This window comes from Tamandua tetradactyla, chromosome 3, assembly GCF_023851605.1.
Source record: "Tamandua tetradactyla isolate mTamTet1 chromosome 3, mTamTet1.pri, whole genome shotgun sequence".
Classification (NCBI taxonomy): domain Eukaryota; kingdom Metazoa; phylum Chordata; class Mammalia; order Pilosa; family Myrmecophagidae; genus Tamandua; species Tamandua tetradactyla.
In genome coordinates this window covers 104,629,509-104,649,179 of record NC_135329.1, presented here as the reverse complement: position 1 = coordinate 104,649,179, position 19,671 = coordinate 104,629,509, and the positions used below count along the sequence as shown (strand labels likewise).

Sequence of the window (19,671 nt, the reverse complement as noted above, 5' to 3'; positions counted from 1 at the left end):
CAAGCAGAACCATGAGAAATAGGCAAAGCTGCTATGGTTAATTCCAGAACATGGAGGGCTTTTTGATCTAATGAAAAAATGTACTTTTTTCCTTTCTTCTAACAAATTGAGCATGAGTCCTTTCATGTTCCAATTCTAGTTCTAATTTGGTCAACTTGGAGTTTATCTGTAGGAAGCATAATATTCAGCAAGTCTCTGTCCAAATTCCCATGAATGCTGTCAACTACTTTGTTGTCACTTCACTGATATGAAGACTCTGTTTTCTGAAAGCTCACAGATGCTGAAGAGAGTGATCCTAAAACTCTTGGTTCTCTTTCCTAATGAGGTGTGTGACCCAGCACACAGAGAGAACCAGGTAGCCACCAAGAATTGGGACTAGAACAGCCTAGAACATCCACTTTGTTCTTTCCGGGCATGAAGAAGCATTTTACAATTTCTCATTTTCCAGCTTTTCTTTATATTTCAAAGTCTGTTTGTTTAAGCATCTAAATTCCCATGAGAGGTAATATATTCCTATTAAAATCAATTTTTTTTAATACACCACTCTCCTTTACTTGACATAGAATATAGAGTGCTGACTAAAACTATTTCTCTTCCACACTGAATCACAAAATCTGTGGGTCCTATTGTTTACTGCTAACTAATATAGAAACTTTCAAGACTGTTATATGAAGCAGTGACCATTTATATTAATCATTCATTAGTTACCAACTAAATGTTTTATTCAATTATAGAAAGTTTCTTGAAAATGAAGCCGGCATCCTATATCTAAATCCCTGCACAGACCAAGCTGATCTCATTGTGAAGCCTTCTGCACCCAAAGGCTATTTGCAAGCTGTGGATAATGAAGGAAATCCACTTTGCCTGCACTGTCAGCAGCCCACTTGCCAATCTAAACAAGAGGGTAAAGTGAATGCTTGGGATTCACGATTTTGCTCTTTAAAATGTCAGGAGGAGTTTTGGATGCGATCTAGTAACAGTTACCTGCGAGCCAAAGTATTTGAAATTGAACATGGTGTGTGTCAACTATGTAATCTGAATGCCCACGAACTCTTTTTACGTCTGAGAGATGCCCCTAAAAGTCAGAGGAAGAATCTACTGGATATTACCTGGACCTCTAAGCTTCCATTAGAACAGGTAAATTATAATAGAATCATCTGACAAGTGAATGGCAACATTGTTCTGAGTGAACGATATTGAATTGCTAACTTACTTTATTTCATATAGGAATTTTCAATATATATACAAAAGTAGAGAGAATAATGAACTTGTTTACCCATTACACAGCTCCAACAGTTATCAAAATTTTGTCATTCTTGTTTCATCAGTTCTCCCCTCACTTCTTTTTTTCTCCTGGAATATTTTAAATCCCAGACAGCATTTCATTTCACCTTTAGGTACTTCACTATGTGTCTTTACTAGATAAGGGCTTTATTATTTTACCATAATTCCAATACCCATTATTATACCAAACACAGTTATAATTCCTTAATAATAATAAGTCCATTTATCATTTCTAAGATTGTCTCAAAAATGTCTCTTTATACTTGTTTCATTCAAATCAGGATCAAAAGATGTCCCATACATTGCATTTGGACTGTATACCTCTTACATTCCATTTAATCTATAACAGTACCCCATCCCTTTTATATATATATACACACACAATTGATTGTTGAAGAAGCTGAAACATTTGGTAGAAGGATTTTCTGCATTCTGAATTTATCTCTCTGTATCCTCATGGTGGTGTTTAACATGTTCGCCTATCTTCTTGTACTTCCTGAATAATAGTTGTACAATCTAGGAGATTAATTAGATTCTGATTCAGTTATTTGGGGAAGCGATATTAACATATGGTGTATCATTACAGGAGGAACCTATTGCCAGGTTGTTCCAGTTTTCATGTTAATGTTAATGACGAAAGGCTTCAAAATCATAGTTCATTACAATGAGAAGGCACTTAGATATGTTCATTCCATTGTAAAATGTAATCGTAGGGCAATTCATGATAAAATATTATCTTAGCACATTATCATTGATATTCACTTAGATTTGCAAAACTCAATTGGATTTTTAATTTTATTTTCTAATCACTTTAAAATTTCAAACTAGGGCAAAAAGTGTAATTTTGTAGCATGCTTAATTAAAAAGGCCCACTCCTCTCAAACAGATACTTGTACACCAATGTGTATAGCAGCATTATTCACAATAGCCAAAACGTGGAAACAACCCTATATCCATCAACAGATGAATTATAAAAAAAAATGTGGTAAATACATACATTGGACTATTCAGTCATAATAAGGATTGAAGTTCTAATACAGACTACACTATGGATGGAACTTGAAAACGTTATGCTAAGTGAAATAAGCCAGACACAAATGGACAATTATTGTATGATTTCACTTATATGAAATATCTAGAATTGGCAAATTCATAGAGACAGAAGTAGATTAAAGTTTACCAATGGATTAGGGGAAGTGGGAAATGGGGAGTAACTGCATAATTGGTAGAATTCTGTTTGGGGCAATGATACATTTTGGAAATAGTGGTGATTGTGAGGGTAATTAATGCTATGAATTGTACACTTAAAAAGTTAGGGTGGCAGATTTTATCCTGTATAAATTATGTTTTTATAAACATTTTTTATTTTTAAATATAACATATAAACAAAATAAAAAGCAATGATTTTCAAAGTATGCTTCAACAAATAGTTACAGAACAGATTCAGATTTTCTTATGGATTATCATTCCACTACTTCAAACTTTTTCCTTCTAGCTTCTCCAAAACACTGGAGGCTAGAAGAAATATTTTTTTTTCTTTTTTGTGAAAAATAACATATATACAAAAAACCAATAAATTTCAAAGCACTTCACAACAATTAGTTGTAGAACAGATTTCAGAGTTTGGTATGGGTTGCAGTTTTAGGTTTTAGGTTATATATATTTTACCACAGTAAAAAGGGATCACTCCTGACTCCCCTGTGCCCACTAAAATATTAGATAAATTCCTTCCAGTTATACAAATCATACATTTTAATTTACTTAGTATTGCTGAATTAGGATTGAATTAATTAATAAGCATTTCTGCAAACATGAATAAGCATGTTTTTGAGAGCTAGTGAACTACCATATTTCTCTAATAATGTCCAGAGTTCCTGAAAGATTCTTTGGTCTAATTGTAGACTATCATATTGCCCCCATCCCCGGGGTGTTGTCCAGACTCCAGTTACTGTCTGCTGCTTCTGCAGAGACGTCTAGAAGGCACAGAAGGAAATGACTCAAGCACATTTGCAAAGCAGCCTGTCTAGGAATGCAGAAGTAACATAATACACAACAAATAACAAAAGTAGTCAGGGGATGCATAGCACCTCAGGCCTCGGATTTCCTCAGACTGAGAAAAGCCAAAAAGGGAGTGCTTCTTTCAAGGGTTGAATGTAGAATGTTGGAGAGTGGCCCAGGTGATTTGCTGTAGAACAAAGGCGCACCTTCCAGATCATAACGTCTGTCAGAGGGGAAACTGCTCAAAGTAAAAGAATTGTTTACAAAAGGCAAAAACAAAATGGATTTTCTTTTTCTGAGTGTATAGCATTTGCTTGATGCACAAGACTGCTGTTTGTGGTTGCTTATCACAATACCAACTTCAAAAATATAAATCATTGTATATCATCTACTTGCATTTGGAAAGTTCGGTATAGCAGTCCATGTAAGGCAAGCTGTAACCAAGTTCAGCAGGACAAAGGTTACTGCTTCAGCTTTTCTTGCTCCTAGAGTCTTGGAGTGTCTGGGCTCCTTGTGGGCTGAGCACCATTGAACAGGTCACTGTGCTGTCCTGCTGGTTTGACAAGCTTTCTTAAAAGTGCTTTAGAACCGCTCAAAGTTTCCATGTTTAATAGCCATGAAATTGGCATTATAACTTCTTCCTTGCCAAGATGTAGAAAATAAAAATGACCTTTATACTCATTTTTGCAATATTTAAACAACTGTTCTGTTATGGTCTGAGTTGGTTTTACAACCTCAGGTAAAATGCTAAAATACATCCCATTTTAATGTAGATCATCATTGGTAAAATATAAAGTTTGTATTTAAGGACTGGCCTAAATTATGAATGCTTTAAATGCCATCTTTGCTTATTTCAAATATACAAGTTAGAGAGATGTGTTGGGGAAATTTCATTGTAGTCTGTGTAACTTGGAAAGTTTCTTAGTGAATACCATAAAAATTCCAGAAGATAGTTATTAATATTTAAACCATCATTGGTGAAATAACAAATGTATTTAATTCAACAATGAAAAATCGCTTGAGTCATTAATATTCAGAGCTTATTACTGTCCAGTCTGTTCTTATTCTTTTCTGTTTTGGCACACTGAATATGTAAACTAACCCAAAGGTGCAAAAGCAACTGATATTTCCGAGTCTGTCGGGATTCTTACTATTTTATACTTGCTTGTAAATTCTTTAATGGTTTAGGTAAGGAAAAAACTTTTTCAGAAACCTGTTTTATTGCCTTCAAATTGCTAACCCAGAGGTTTTTTTTCCCCACTCATAATAAAAAGCTGTAAAGAGTCCTCCTAATGTATTTTTCCCTGTGATTTTGCTATATACACATATTGCACAATGCAAAAACCAACCATTCCTGCAGTGTATGTTGAAAATTGCTGATCCTGTTTTCTTATTGCAGCTAAATGAAATTATAAGAAACCCAGGAGAAGGACATTTCTGGCAGGTGGATCACATCAAGCCAGTCTACAATGGAGGAGGGCAATGCTCCCTGGACAACCTTCAGACTCTCTGTACAGTCTGTCACAAAGAGGTCAGTGAAGCCCACAGATAAGTTTGACTCCACCCAGAGAAATCAGATTGAAAATTTTGCATTCAAGTTGAAAGATTATGTGTGTGAATTGATTTCTCTGGTCTGGCTAATGAAAGGTGCGTTTTATTCCTATGATCACTTAACACTTGGGTTTTATCTTGAGGCCTATGTAAGTTTTCAGTCACAGATGCAAGAGAAGCTGTTTCCCTTTAAATTCATTTTAGGATGAGGAAATTTTCACCACCACTTAAAAGAAAATAAATACAACTTACATATTGCACAGCCTTGAAGAGATCCAGGCCCTCAGAAGTTCAGTGAATTGGGGTAAATTGTATCAGTGGCACATGTTGTTTGCAGTAAGGACATACTGAAATATCTGAGAACATTGATAAATTATCTCTAGGACCAACTCAGTCCAACATGCAAAGACTGAATTGCTGGCCAAAGTATGAAGCCTAGTAACATAGGCATATCATGGAGCAGTTACCTTCTATTCTATCATTTGTCTACCAGGGTGAATTTTTTAAACAGGCAGTCCAGCAGAAGGTATTAGAACCTACCTGTTCAGATAATCTTAGGAAAAAAGCATATATCCAACATGTGACTTTGTAGCCAACTTTGTACACTTATAGGCAAGATTTAAGCATTTTTCCATGTTTTCCAACCATTCATAATGTTTATCATCTACAGCAGTTGCATAATAGTCTGTTGAGTAAATATCTATCCATCATTACTTCGCCATTCCTATACTGATGAACATTCAAGGCATTTCTGTTTTGTTCTCTTTTATATAATGCTCCAGGGACATTTTTTGTACGCAAACTGTTTAATACAGTTTGAGTCCTTTTCTTGAAAGATTTAAAATTACTGAGTCAAAGTGTCTGGACATTTTGGAAACTGTAGGAGTTTATTCCAACAGTTTTCCAAGGGACCATAACCTGTTGTGCTCCCCTAACCCCGGGAGCAGAGGAGCATGCTCATTAACCTGCATCAGTGAGTTCTAATGTGATGGGAGAGAAAATGGCCTGCTGTCAATTTGTTGATTTGTTTACTAGTGACACTGATGTTTTGAGAAAATGCTCATCAGTTGTATTTACTCTTTTGAGAGCATTCAGATTCTTTGCCAGTATTCATTTTGAATGAGCTCTCTATTATCCTTCTTTTAATATTTTAGATTCCACAATTTCTTTACAAATGTAATTTTACATAAATGGGATCAAGTCATATAGGTGGGTGTTTTTATATTGTTTGTTTTTAGTTTTTAGTCTCCCTACCTCTTTCACCGAGATCACTTCACACATACATCAATGTCAAATTTGGGAAAAAGCTATCTGATTTCTCACCTGTGCAAATGATGTACACATTCAAGACCTATAAGAGAATTATGAAATAGTGAAAGGAAATACAGCTTCCTCTATAATTACTTTTTGAGATTTTTATGAAAAATTTATTTGTTAAGCAGAAAAGGAATCCAGTCTTGATCTATCTCATTTTGTTTTTCTGCATTGGCTTGTCTCTTGAGTTGGGAATGGCTTCTAGGCCTAGAAAATGGGAAATGAGGGCCTTCTGCCTACTGTACTGTGGAAAATCCCAAGATGCCATATGAGTTTCTACTTGGATGAGAAGGATCAGGGCCTCTTCTAGGCCCTAAATTCATAGTCTCACCGAGTGGTAGGACATTCCCCAAAGCTGTGTATTTTCACCTCAGAATCATCCTCATGAGCCTTTGATCTCAGGGCACTTACCAGAGCTACTGGGTACTTTGCCTTGTGATGTGGGAAGCCCATAACAGCAAAGCGCTGGCAAGTGGGTATGGCAACAAGGCAGATGTTTCCAGATTGACAAAATGCAAAGAGTTTTTGAGCTTCTGTAGCCAGTGATTTTTTTTTTCCTAACGTACATATGCATGCATATTTTTTAACTTTTAGAGAACTGCCAAACAAGCCAAAGAAAGAAGCCAGGTGAGAAGACAGTCTCTGGCATCAAAACATGGATCAGACATCACACGATTTTTAGTAAAGATGTGAAGTGTAAAAATATGTGAATGGATGGCAAATGGTTTACGTGAAAGAATATATCAGGATTTTTTCACATTCGTCTAATTTTGTAAGAATGAAAGTTTTCAAACACAAATCAATAAATCAGTGCTCTTTATTTTATATTAAACACTTTTGGTGTTGAATATCTTTTAAAGGTACTTAATAGAAACTGAGATACAACGCTAAATATTTCTAAGGTGTTGTTGATTTCAAGCAAATGCTCAATTGTGGTCCAGCAAGGTTTTGTTAAGCCTGTAATTCTCCCTGGTTATACCATAATCACTATATTATGCTTCAGTTGTGTTTGAAAAATACTCTTTGGTTTACCTGAAAAATGCTGTTGGCTTAATATTTGTTTTGGACTGTTTAGTTATAAATGGAACATTGCATAATCATAAGGGACATTTTGTAGACAGATTATCCTCATTCAGAAATTCTGGACCAAGCATGACAGCCCTGCTTAGTATGCAAGAGACCTTTTTCACTAAATACCTCCAAAATGGGTTTAGGCTACACACTTTGGGTTATTACCTTTTTGGCTTTATTTCTTAGCCAGCCATCCTTATTGAAATGATGCATTGAAAATAGGCTAATTGTACCTGTGGAATTTGTGAACAATTTGGGGGTTCTGGGTAAAGTAATTCTTGAAATTATTAAAAACCTGAAAACATAAAATGTAAAATGACATTTAAGCTTTATTTTTATTTTTATTTTTATTTTTGTAATGCATTAAACTAAGCTTACTGTCAAAGCACCCTTTGCCTTGTGGTTATTTTCTGTTTTTAAAATCGTGTCTCATTAAAAATTATGCTTCCAGTACCTCTTTTTTAAAAACTCATTATGATCAAATATTTTATAGTAAAGTACGGCCGAGTGATATATACTTTAAAAAGCACAGGAGTAATATGAATATGTTATTGATATTTTTTTAAGAGTCATGACATAAAACCTGGGCATAATCTGCAATATGTCGGAATCGTGAGAGGCTAAGATTCAGAAATACACAAAATATAGATCTAGGGAAGATTCACAAAAGGCACTTGTTCATAAATATTGTTTTGATATAAACCGTCATTAGCTTTAGCATTTTCCGATTTTACCTAGTAGCCAGTTTTTTATAACATAGAGGAATTATTTTTAGAAAGATTGTACAATCATGAATTTTCCTTCCAAAATTGTTACTAATTTCATAATTAACTCACTGTATAACATAAAATACTGTTAATTTTACAAATTCAGTTGCGCCTTCTTTGGCCTCCTTTCTGCTTTGCTGGTCAAGCTCTTTGCAAGTTTCTACCTCATTTCCAGGGTAACCTAGGATTCTACAAGATTGAAAGCAGAGGAGCCTGCACGTGGCTTTCCTCCAGCATGGGATGTTTGCAAGTGAGAGTTTGCATTAAGTAGGTCACATTTGAGTATAGCTTACTCTTTGATCAGAGACAGTAATTCTAGGGAGGACATTCTCAGATATAGGCACTATATGACAGTTTGAGATGAAATGGTTCATGAAAATGGTCTCTGTTTACACCAGGTTTCAAAAGTCTGACCACTTAAAAACATTGTCAGGAACAACAAGCATTTGCCACACAGGATGGTGACTGGCTCATCCCCATCCTTTCCTGCTCTGCCTTCCCTTAATTTGATCCACTTTACTTCTGCAGCACGTTGAGATCTAATGGAAAGACATCAGTAGGTAGATCCTGTAGGGGCATCTTAGGGAGGCTGGTTTTTCATCCTCACAGTATGAAAGAGAAGCTGATGCTAAAGGTTGTAAATGGGAGCTTCTGAAAGAAGGACAAGGAAAGCGTCAGTGAAGATCGGAAAGTGAAGAAAAAGCAGGGCGCTCCACAGGGGAGAAGACAACTGCTACCATGCAGAAGGCATAGATTAAGTGAAGAAGAATGGGCCCAGCTCTGAAAAGACTCAAAGAAGTGACAAGACAGTTTAGGCTTAGAAAAGAAAAGGCTGTGGATCCAGGAAACAGAACTAGAAAGTGATAGCTGAGGAACAAGCCAAAGCTTGTTTACAATCCACAAGTACGGACTGCCTGCACTGAGAAATGGGGTTGAGGACAGCAAAGGCAGTGCTTTTCCCAGACTTGTATGCAGCTGATTTGGCTGTGGGTAGTTGGGACCTCCTGCCCACAACTGACTCACGGACCTGAACAACACACAGGTGTTGCTTTCCTTTGTGTTTGCTATCTGCAAAAACAGTCTCTGATGACTGGTAAAACAGCTTTTAACAACCCCAGAGCCATGGAAGTGATTTTGTTTGGGATTTTTAAAGAAACCCACTCTCAACATTAATCACAGCTTCATGTATATTTCCTGGGGAGATTTTCCTGTGACAAATGAATACCTTTCTATATGCTCTTAACTGGATGGGAAAAAGAATTTTCTGCCCTTGTGGCTTGCTAATGGCGTGAATCTCTTCTCCTGATCCCTGGGTGTAACATTTAAAATGTTTATTCTTTAGAAATATGTATTTTTTAGAAATAAAATTATGAAGCACTTTATATATCAAAGAAATGATTTTTAAAATTCTTTAAAGTGAAATGGAACAATTATATTTACTTAAAGGATATGGAATCATGGATATAAAACATCAGAAATAGATTATATAAATATCTCATTTTCTGTTGCATATTATTATCTTGTCCCTCATACTTCCTTTTAATCTTTTGAAGTGGAAAATTATGAGTTTCTAGATGCTGCAGAAATCTATTTATATATCCAATCACCAAAGGAATGTCTATCTCATTACAAGTTTGTCACTTGCTCTATTTTGTCAGTTATTTTGCTACCCTCGTTGTGTTTGTATTTACTGCCAACAGATGTTATCAATATTGAAATACATTCTGGGTTCTTACCACCTTTTTGTATTTATACCTTTTTTTGTTTTGGAAATTGGCATATGAAACACTTAAAAAATATTGTTAATTATTTTGCATTTGCTACTTCACAGTCTCTGCTCTTACACATCTCCCTTGTCTACAACCAGATTTTATCATTGGATTGCAGAAATCCCAAATTACAGATTATCTGTATGACAACTAATGTTTTTTAAGAAAGATACACATAGTTTTGGCTTGGCCTACGAAATGAGCTAAAGAAAACACTACCATGGTAACTAGCAGCTGCTCAGCCCATACAGTTTGCACGAATGCCACACAGCTACTCTTCTTGGTTGTAACTCCAGATGGCCACCCTTCAGTTTTAGAACTACCTATGTGTAAGCCTACATATTTTACCAGGTTTCCACAGAATATTCTCTAGAGAACTATGACTTACTTATGCCTTGGCTTTTATCAAATTGATACTTAAAAAAAGATATACATGCAGCATTGCTATGCTGCTGATGATGTATTTTTGTGTTGAAAACTTATTGGGAGGTTTGGAGGTGATAATTTTTCTGCCTTTCTCCTCACATCAAATTTGGAAGCAGTTGGAAGCAAATGAGACAGGGTCAGATGGAAATCAAATGTCAGTTTTAAGGAAGATGAATGAAGTAGGCGAGTATGGTATGGGTCTGCAGCCACAGTCAAGCCATCTGATACTAGGTTCCACTACATCCAGTCAGGACCCTGGCACACCTCCTTCAGGGAAGTGGGATCTTATCTGGAAGGCAGTTATGCTTCGCCCAAAACCAGCTGGAGAAGAAACCCCAGGCCTATCTTTACAATAGGGGCCAATGACCTGTCTCCTTAGCACATAAAAGTAACTGAACAGAAATAATAGTTGCTTCTTTCATGCAATGTAGTATCTTCAAGTTACATCCATGTTGTATCAGAACTTCACTCTTTTTTATAGCTGAATAAAATATCCTCGTATGTATATACCACAATTTGTTTATACATTCATCTGCTGATGTACACTCAAGTTGTTTTGATCTTTTGCCTATTGAAAATAATGCTACTATGAACTGTGGTATACAAATATCTGTTTGAATCCCTGTTTTCAATTTCTTAAAAAATTATTGTGGAACATATATACAGCATAACATTTCCCATTTTAGCCATGTTCGACTGTACAATACTTGGTGTTACTACATTCACAATGTTGTATTGCCATCACCAACATCCATTGCCCACATTTTTTCATCATCTCAAACAAAAACTCTGCACCCATTAAGCATTAACACCATATTCCTCACCTCCCAACCCTGTTCCTGGTAACCGGTAATCTAATTCTTGTTTCCATGTACGCACATATTCTAGGTATTTCATATATATTAGCTCATAGAATATTTGTCCTTTTGTGTCTGGCTTACTTCACTCATTTTATGGCTGCTTATAATATTCCATTGGCTATATATACCACATTTTATTTATCCATTCACCAGTTAATGGGCAGTTGGGTTGCTTCCACCTTTTGACTTATGTAAATAATGCTGCTATAAACATTGGTATACAGCTGTCTGTCTTAGTCCCTGTTTTCAGTTCTTTGGGATATATATACTTAGAGATGGAATTACTGAGTCATGTGGAAATTCTATATTTAACTTTTCCAGTTTTCTTGTTTTCCACAGCAGCCACACCATTTCACATTCCCACCAACAGTGCACGAGGGTTTCTATTTCTCCCCATTTGTCAACATTTTTTTTTTATAGTAGCTATTCTAGTGGGTGTATGGTGGTATTTTATGGTTTTAATTTCCACAGGTCTTTGATCCATTTTCTATATGGTGTAGAGTAGGGGCCCACTTTCATTCTTTTGTATGGACTACTTTTCTCAGCACTATTTGTTGAAGAGACTGTTCTTCCCCCATTGACTGGATTTGCCTTCTTTGTCAAAAATCAGTTGAACAGTCAAGGCTCTGGGGCCAAGGCGTGCGTAAATGGCCAAGGCCGCGGGCTGTGATGAGTAAGCTCCCGCTTGGAGGTAAGGGAGCCGGGTCTGGAGCTATGGCCAGTACAGTGGTAGCAGTTGGACTGACCATTGCAGCTGCAGGATTTGCAGGCCATTATGTTTTTGCAAGACATGAAGCATGTGGAGCCTCCAGTAAACCAAGTTTTTCAAAGTCTTCCAAAATCTGCCTTCAGTGGCGGCTATTACAGAGGTAGGTTTGAACCCAAAATGACAAAACAGGAAGTAGCATTAATACTAGGTGTAAGCCCAACTGCCAATAAAGGAAAAATAAGAACTGCTCATCAATGAATTATGCTCTTAAATCACCCGGACAAGTGAGGATCTCATTATTTAGCAGTCAAAATCAATGAAGATAAAGATTTGCTAGAAAGTCAAGCTAAAAAAATAAGGTAAATGTATGATGAAAATTTTAAGTTGTTAGTTTATGTATATGATTACCAACTTTTTATAATAAAATGCCTCAACACTGTAATTTTAAGAAAAAAAATCAGTTAAACATAGATACAGGGGTTTTTATTTCTGAAAACTGATTTGTGTTTCATTTGTTTATGTTTGTAGCTGCGCCACTACCACAATGGTTTGATTACTGTAGCCTGGCAATACATTTTGAAATTGAAAAGTTTAAATACTCTGCTTTATTCTTGTTTTATCAAGATATTTTTGTAACATCAGTGTCCATAGTGGCATTATTCACAATTACCAGAAGGTGGAAACAACTCAAGTGTCCATCAACAGATAAGATGTGGTAAATATTTATAATGGAATCTTTTTCAGCCATAAAAAGAATGATGTCCTGATGCATGTGACAGCATGGATGAACCTTGGGGACATTATGCTGACTTCAATAAGCCAGACATAAAAGGACATATTGTTTGGTCTCACTGATATGGACTAAGAATAATAAGTAAATTCATAGAGTTAAAATCTAGAATATAGGTTACCAGGGGATAGATTGGGGTTAGCAAAATAGGGATTTGATGGTTAATTTGTACAGAATTTCTATTTAGGTTGATTGTAAATGTTTGGAAGTAGAGGATGGTGATGGTAGCACAATACTGTAAGTGTAATTAACAGCACTGAATTTTATAGGTAAATGTGGTTTAAAGGGGAACCTTTAGGTCATGCGTTACTAGAATAAATATTAAAAGATAAAACAAGGACTGTATAACATAGAGAACCCTATTGTAGACAATGGGCTATAGCTGTGCCAGTTTGAATCTTGTGTACCTCAGAAAAGCCAAGTTCTTTAATGCCCATTCAATATTGCTGGGTGGAATCTTTTTTTTATATTGTTTCCATGGAAATATGACCCACCCAACAGTGGGTGGTAACTTTTGGGGGGGGGGGAGTGTTATAGTGTACTATTTTTTTTCTTTTTTTTAATTAATTTTTAAATTTTTTTAAATACCAAAAAACACCAAAGCAAACATTCTTAACTTTTGATCATTCCGTTCTACATAATCAGTAATTCATAATATCATCACATAGTTGCATATTTGTCATCATGATCATTTCTTAGAACATTTTCATCTATTCAGAAAAAGAAATAAAAAGAAAACAAAAAAATTCATAAATACCATACCCCTTAGCCCTCCCTTTCATTGATCACTAGCATTTCAATCTAAATTTATTTTAACATTTGCTCCCCCTATTATTCATTTTTATTCCATATGTTTTACTCATCTGTTGATAAGGTAGATAAAAGGGGCATCAGACACAAGGTTTTCGCAATCACACAGTCACACTGTGAAAGCTATATCACTATACAATCATCATCAAGAAACATGGCTACTGGAACACAGCTCCACATTTTCAGGCAGTTCCCTCCAGCCTCTCCATTACATCTTAACTAACAAGGTGATATCTATTTAATGCGTAAGAATAACCTCCAGGATAACCTCTCGACTCTGTTTGGAATCTCTCAGCCACTGACACTTTGTCTCATTTCCCTCTTGCCCCTTTTGGTCGAGAGGATTTTCTCAATCCCTTGATGCTGGGTCTCAGCTCATTCTAGGGTTTTTCTCAATCCCTTGATGCTGAGTCCGAGTTCATTCTTGGATTTCTGTCCCACATTGCCAGGAAGGTCCACAACCCTGGGAGTCATGTCCCACATAGACAGGGGGAGGGTGGTGAGTTTGCTTGTTGTGTTGGCTGGAGAGAGAGGCCACATCTGAGCAACAAAAGAGGTTCTCTTGGGGGTGACTCTTAGACCTAATTTTAAGTAGGCTTGACCTATCCTTTGTGGGGTTAAGTTTCATATGAACAAACCCCAAGATTGGTGGCTCAGCCTATAGCTTTGGTTGTCTGCACTGCTTGTGAGAATATCAAGAATTCAACTTGGGGAAGTTGAATTTTCCCCTTCTCACCATTCCCTTTAGGGGACTTTGCAAATACTTTTTTATTCACTGTTCAAATCACGCTGGGATTTATTGGGGCATCACTCTGGACAAATGAACAAAATCTCATGTCCTACTCAAGGTTCCATGTACTTGTGTTCAGTTAAGCGGTCTACATAAGTTATATTAGGAAATGTGCTAGTCAAAATATAAATTTTGTACCAAATAAACATTTTTTGCTTTAGTCTCACACGTAAATTAAAATTTTAAATGTTAATTACCATCTATTTTCAACACCCTGCAGTAATGACATTCCTTTGTTCTTCCTCATGCAAAAACATTTTTAAAATTTGTACACTTAGTCACTATCATTATACACTCTAGGCATTCCTAGATTATACCATCTCAGTCTTTATCTTCTATCTTTCTTTCTGATTTCATTTGTGCCCCTAACCCTCCTCCCTCTATCACTCTCACATTCAGCTTCATTCAATGTTTTAACATTGGGTGTGGGCAGGCTCCAGGAATCAAACTTGGGTCTCTGGCATGGCAAGTGAGAACTCTCCCCCACACTAAGCCACCATTGTACCACCCATGGGTGGTAACTTTTTTTGGGGGGGGGAGGGGTACATGGTCCAGATATCAAACCCAGGTCTCTTGCATGAAAGGCAAGCATTCTAACCACTGAACCACCCATGCACCTGGGTGGTAACTTTTGATTAGATGGTTTCCATGGAGATGTGTCTCCATCCATTAAAGATGTGGTTGCTTACTGGGGCCCTTTGAGAGGGAACCATTTTGGACAGAGCCAATAGAGCCCACATAGCCCGAGACCCTTGGAGATGAAGAACAAAAATGCCCCTGGGGAAAGCTGTTGAAGAAGCTGAGAGAGAAAGCTAGCAGACATCGCCATGTGCCTTCGCAGCTGAGAGTGGTGTCCAGATCCCAAAGATCCCAGCAGATGCTAGCCACGTGACTTCCCAGCTGACAGAGCTGTTCTAGATGGCATCAGCCTTTCTTGAATGAAGGTAACCTCTTGTTGGTGCCTTAATTTGGACATTTCAACAGCCTTAAACTGTAAACTTGCAACTTAATAAATTCCTTTTTTAAAAGCCAGTTCATTTCTGATATATTACATTCTGGTAGCTTTTACAAACTAAGACAGATTTTGGTACCAGAGAAGTAGGGCTGCAGTTTGCACATACCAAACATGTTGGAGCCATTTTTAAATGGATAAGGTAAAGATTCTGGAAGAGTTATAAGGAATTTTATAGAGTAGGCCTAGAATGCTTTAAAGAGAATTTTGGTAGAACTCTGGATTCTAAAGATACTTCTGATAAGGCCTTAGACAGACATGAAACATGTGTTATTACAAACTGAAGGGAAGGCATTCCTTGTTTTAAAGTGGCGAAGAATCTGGCAAGATGACTACTAGTTTTAGATGGAAGGCAGATTTTAAAAGCCACAAACTTGGATATTTAGCAGAAGGTATTTCCAAATTAAATGTGAAAAGTTTGGCCTGGTTTCTCCTTGCATCTTATAGTGAAATGTGACAGGAAATAGATACTCTGAAAACTGAACTCTTGGGTACAAGGAAACCAGAAACTGATATTCTGGAAAATTCTGAACTTCTAAAAAAGGGAGACTGCAGAGAATAGTGTTCCACATGAAGATTTAAGCAAATATAGAACCAGTCAGCCAGTTCAGAGAAAGCCAGAATTGGAGATGGAGATATCCAGGAAGGATTTGTGGAAAGTCCTAGTGTCTAATGGTTATGATCCCAGTGTACTGCATAGAACACCAATAAGAGTGTTGTGGGATCTGTATAAATGGAACCACTGCCAGCTTGGACTAAGAGGGACAGAAAAGGGAAAAATTGGAGGAGAAATAACTTCAGAGCAAAACCATGAAAGCTAAGGGCTGAAGGAAGCCAACAAAACTTGGGCCAGGAAAAGGACCCACCCATGCATTTGGAGAAGGTGAGTTTGCCCTAAAGGCAGAGGGTAGGAGTTTCAGTGCCCCAGGCCTCTATGAGGGTGGAGCACATTCCCTGGGGTTTGGGGAGAGCCTTACTGCCACCACATTATGGGGGTTGAGACTGTGTCCCGGAGATGGCAGAGATCCCTGGTGTTATCTTGATGTTTGGAGAGGGCTGCTGCATAGGCCCTTGGAAAGGGAAGGACTGCTGCTTTCTAAAGCCCTGAGGGTGAATGACTCTCAGACTTTGAGATCTAATGAAGTTTGTCCTATAGGTTTTTGAGAACTGTATGGGTCCCATGACCCCTACATTCCTTCCAGTTTCTACCTATGGAAATGGGGGTATATATCCCATGACAGTCCCTCTTTTGTATATTGGCAGCAGATAACTTGTGCTGAGTTTTACAGGTCCAGAACGATACCGAGGAGAATTGTGCCTTAGGACAGACCATGCCTGTAGCTGACTTTGATGAGATTTTGTACTGTTTCTGATATCTGCAATTAGGGAATGTTTCACCTCTTTTTGTCCATTTTGCATGCCTTTTATTTCCTTCTCTTGCCTAATTGCTATGCTTAGAACTTCCAGTACAATATTGAATAACAGTGAGGAGAGTGGGCTTCCTTGTCTCGTTTCTGGTTAGAGGGAAAGCTTTCAGTTTTTCCTCAATGAGAATGATGTTAGTGTTGGATTTTTCACATATGCTCTTTATTACAGTGGGAAAATTTTCATCTATTCCTAGTTTTCTAAGCATTATTTTTGTTTCAGGAAGGGGTCCTGGATTTTGTCAAATGCTTTTTATACATCAGTTGAGATAATCATGTGGGTTTTTCCATTGTCTGATATTGAGGTATATTGCATTATATTACATTAATTTTCTTATGCTCAACCATGCTTGCATACCTGGGATAAATCCCACTTGATCATGGTATATAGTTGTTTGACTGTGCTGCTAGATTCCATTTGCTGATATTTTGTTGAGGATTTTCACATCTGTTTTCATTAGGAATGGCCTATAATTTTCTTTTCAAGTGGTATCTTTGTCTGTGTTTGTGGTTAAGGTGATGCTGGCCTCATAGAATGAGTTAGGAAGTGTTCCTCCTCTTCAGGTTTGGAAAAGTCTGAGCATGATTGTTGTTAATTCTTCTTGGTATGTTTGGTAAAATCCTCCAATGAAGCTATCTGGTCTTTCAGCTTTTCTTTGTTGGGAGGTTTTGATTAGTGATTACATCTCTTTACTAGTTATTGGTCTCTTTAGATCTTCTGAATCTTCCTGAGTCAAAGTAGGTAGTTTGTGTGTTTCTAGGAATTTGTCTATTTCATCCTTCCAGGAAAATGAGCCTGATGTGAAAGCACAGGGTCTGACTTATTTTTTTATTTTTATTTTTTTTGAGCATGGATCTGTTCCTAGGAATGCTCTCATTGCTGAGGGAATTCCCCCTTTTACAGAAGTACACTTCTTATCCAAATAAATTTTCCTCCCTCTTGAGTATTCTATTGTATGTATTAAAGCTGATAACTCTTTGTCCTACACTGCTTTGATTTTATTGGTTCTTATAATATTTTAATTCTGCCTGCAGGGCAAGTTCTGAAAGAGTGAGTCATTTTGAAGTTTCTTGGTCCAGTCTTTAGGCTGCCACCTGGTAAGACGACACCAACATATAGGCATCCCAGCATACACACAGAGTTACTCTGCTCCCTCTATAATAGAGCCAGGGATCCATGCCAAGAGCATAGGATCTCAAGCTCGGGAGGAGAGGGTACAGCAGGGTCTCTGTGAGCTTTTCCTTCCTTTTTTGGGGGTGGTGGTTGAGGGGGTGCATGGTCCAGGAATTGAACCTGGATCTCCCACATGGAGGGTGAGCATGGTACCCCTGAGGCACCAATGTACCCTTCCTTCCATTTTTTAAGTTGTGATTTCCTGATTCAGTGCTCTCCCAGTTACTGCAACCCTTTAACTGTTTTCTATAGCAGAGAAGAAGGTGATGCTGCCACTTTTTTCTAGTTGTTCTAAGATTCTGTTGGAGAATGCCTCCTGAAGTGTCTCATGCTGCCATCATTCATGGTCAGCTGGTCTCATTGTGATTTTTTATTTGCATTTCTCAAATTATTAATGCAGTCGAACATATCCTCAAGTATGTTTTGTTCATTCTTATTTCTTTTTCTATGATAGACCTAGTCTTTTTTTTTTTTTTTTTTTTTTTTTTTGCCTTTTTTCCTGTTAGAGTTTTAATCTTTTCTTACTGACTGCTGGAGGGATTTTTTTTTTCCACAATCACATAGTCACATTGCAAAAGCTATATCATTATACATTCATCTTCAAGAAACGTGGCTACTGGAATACAGCTCTCCAGTTTCAGGCACTTCCCTCAAGCTCTCTAATACATCTTAAACTAAAAAGGGACATCTATATAATGTGTGAGAATAACTTCCAGGATAACTTCTCAACTCTGAAATCTCTCAGCCACTGACACTTTATTTTGTCTCATTTCTCTCTTCCACCTTTCGATTGAGAAGGTTTTCTCAATCCCTTGATTCTGAGTCCCAGCTCATTCTGGGATTTCCGTCCCACGTTGCCAGGGAGGTTTACACCTCTGGGAGTCATGTCCCATGTAGAGAGGAGGAGGGCAGTGAGTTTGCTTGCCATGTTGGCTGAGAGAGATATAGGCCACATCTGAGCAACAAAAGGGGTTCTCTGGGGGTGACTCTTAGGCCTAATTTTAAGTAGGCTTAGTTTATCCTTTGGGGGGATAAGTTTCATATGAGCAAACCCCAAGATTGAGGGCTCGGCCTATTGATTTGGTTGTTCCCACTGCTTGCAAGAATATCAGGAATTCTCCAGATGGGGAAGCTGAATTTTCCCCCTTTCTCATGCTGGAGAAATTAAAAAAAAAAAAAAATTGTTCTGGGTATTAACTGTTTGTTGGTTATATATGTGCAATTATCTTTTTCCCATTTGTAGCTTGTCTCTTCACATTTTGGTTATGTTTTTTATAGGGAAAGAAACAGCAAATCAGCTAAAGGAAGAGACAAATAGACAGAGTCTGAGAGCATTCCATTCACAAAGCTTCCATTTTCCTCAGGATATCTTACTGTTTCAGTACTGATATATGGCAATACATAGAGTATTTACAACACTGGAAGCTCTCTTCAGCTTCAATGTCCAGAGTTTTATTGGGACTTCATTATGCAGGAATAGTTGATTGCCCACACGGTTGATCTCAGCCTTCAAGTCAAATACATGACCCGAAGCCCCCACCCGAAATCACATGGCTGGTCTCTGGTGTGACCAAACCGAACCCCTATGACCATCAGATATGAGGGTCCCACCCTAAAATCCCTGAAGTCAGCCCTGCCCTGGACAAAGACACTCCTATCAGGTCCAACATAGGTTACCTACCAGCAGCCAAGGACAAAGGCCATATCTCTCTTCATGCAAGCCCAAATTCTTTAAAGAATTTATATACTTCCCTAACTAGAAATTATAAAGCTTTTTCCAGCATGATATTCTAAACATTTTGTGTTTTCATCTTTTATATGTTTTTAACCTGCCAGGAATTGAGGGTTTTTGGTTTGTGTGAGAATTGAATAGGAATCCAATTTCATTTATTTTTCCATATCAATAGCCCCTTATCTAAGCA

The 19,671-nt window shown here is 37.3% G+C and overlaps 1 protein-coding gene and 1 pseudogene across 10 annotated transcripts in view; both read left to right on the top strand.

The window, feature by feature from the left end:
- Positions 1-7,619, top strand: part of ZRANB3 (zinc finger RANBP2-type containing 3) — a 382,105-nt gene extending 374,486 nt beyond the window's left edge. For 6 of the 10 annotated variants that reach the window (XM_077153667.1, XM_077153662.1, XM_077153660.1 and 3 more), the window contains 3 exons: positions 735-1,137; positions 4,682-4,813; positions 6,742-7,618. In XM_077153667.1, the coding sequence (XP_077009782.1) occupies positions 735-1,137; positions 4,682-4,813; positions 6,742-6,840 (634 nt within the window). In that variant the 3' untranslated portion in view covers positions 6,841-7,618. Of the gene's footprint in view, positions 1-734; positions 1,138-4,681; positions 4,814-6,741 lie in introns of all 10 variants that reach the window. The other 4 variants (XM_077153669.1, XM_077153668.1, XM_077153670.1 and 1 more) reach the window with 2 other exon arrangements.
- Positions 7,620-11,667: 4,048 nt separating this feature from the next.
- On the top strand, positions 11,668-12,112 carry LOC143675733 (mitochondrial import inner membrane translocase subunit TIM14 pseudogene; annotated as a pseudogene).
- Positions 12,113-19,671: the final 7,559 nt, after the last annotated feature.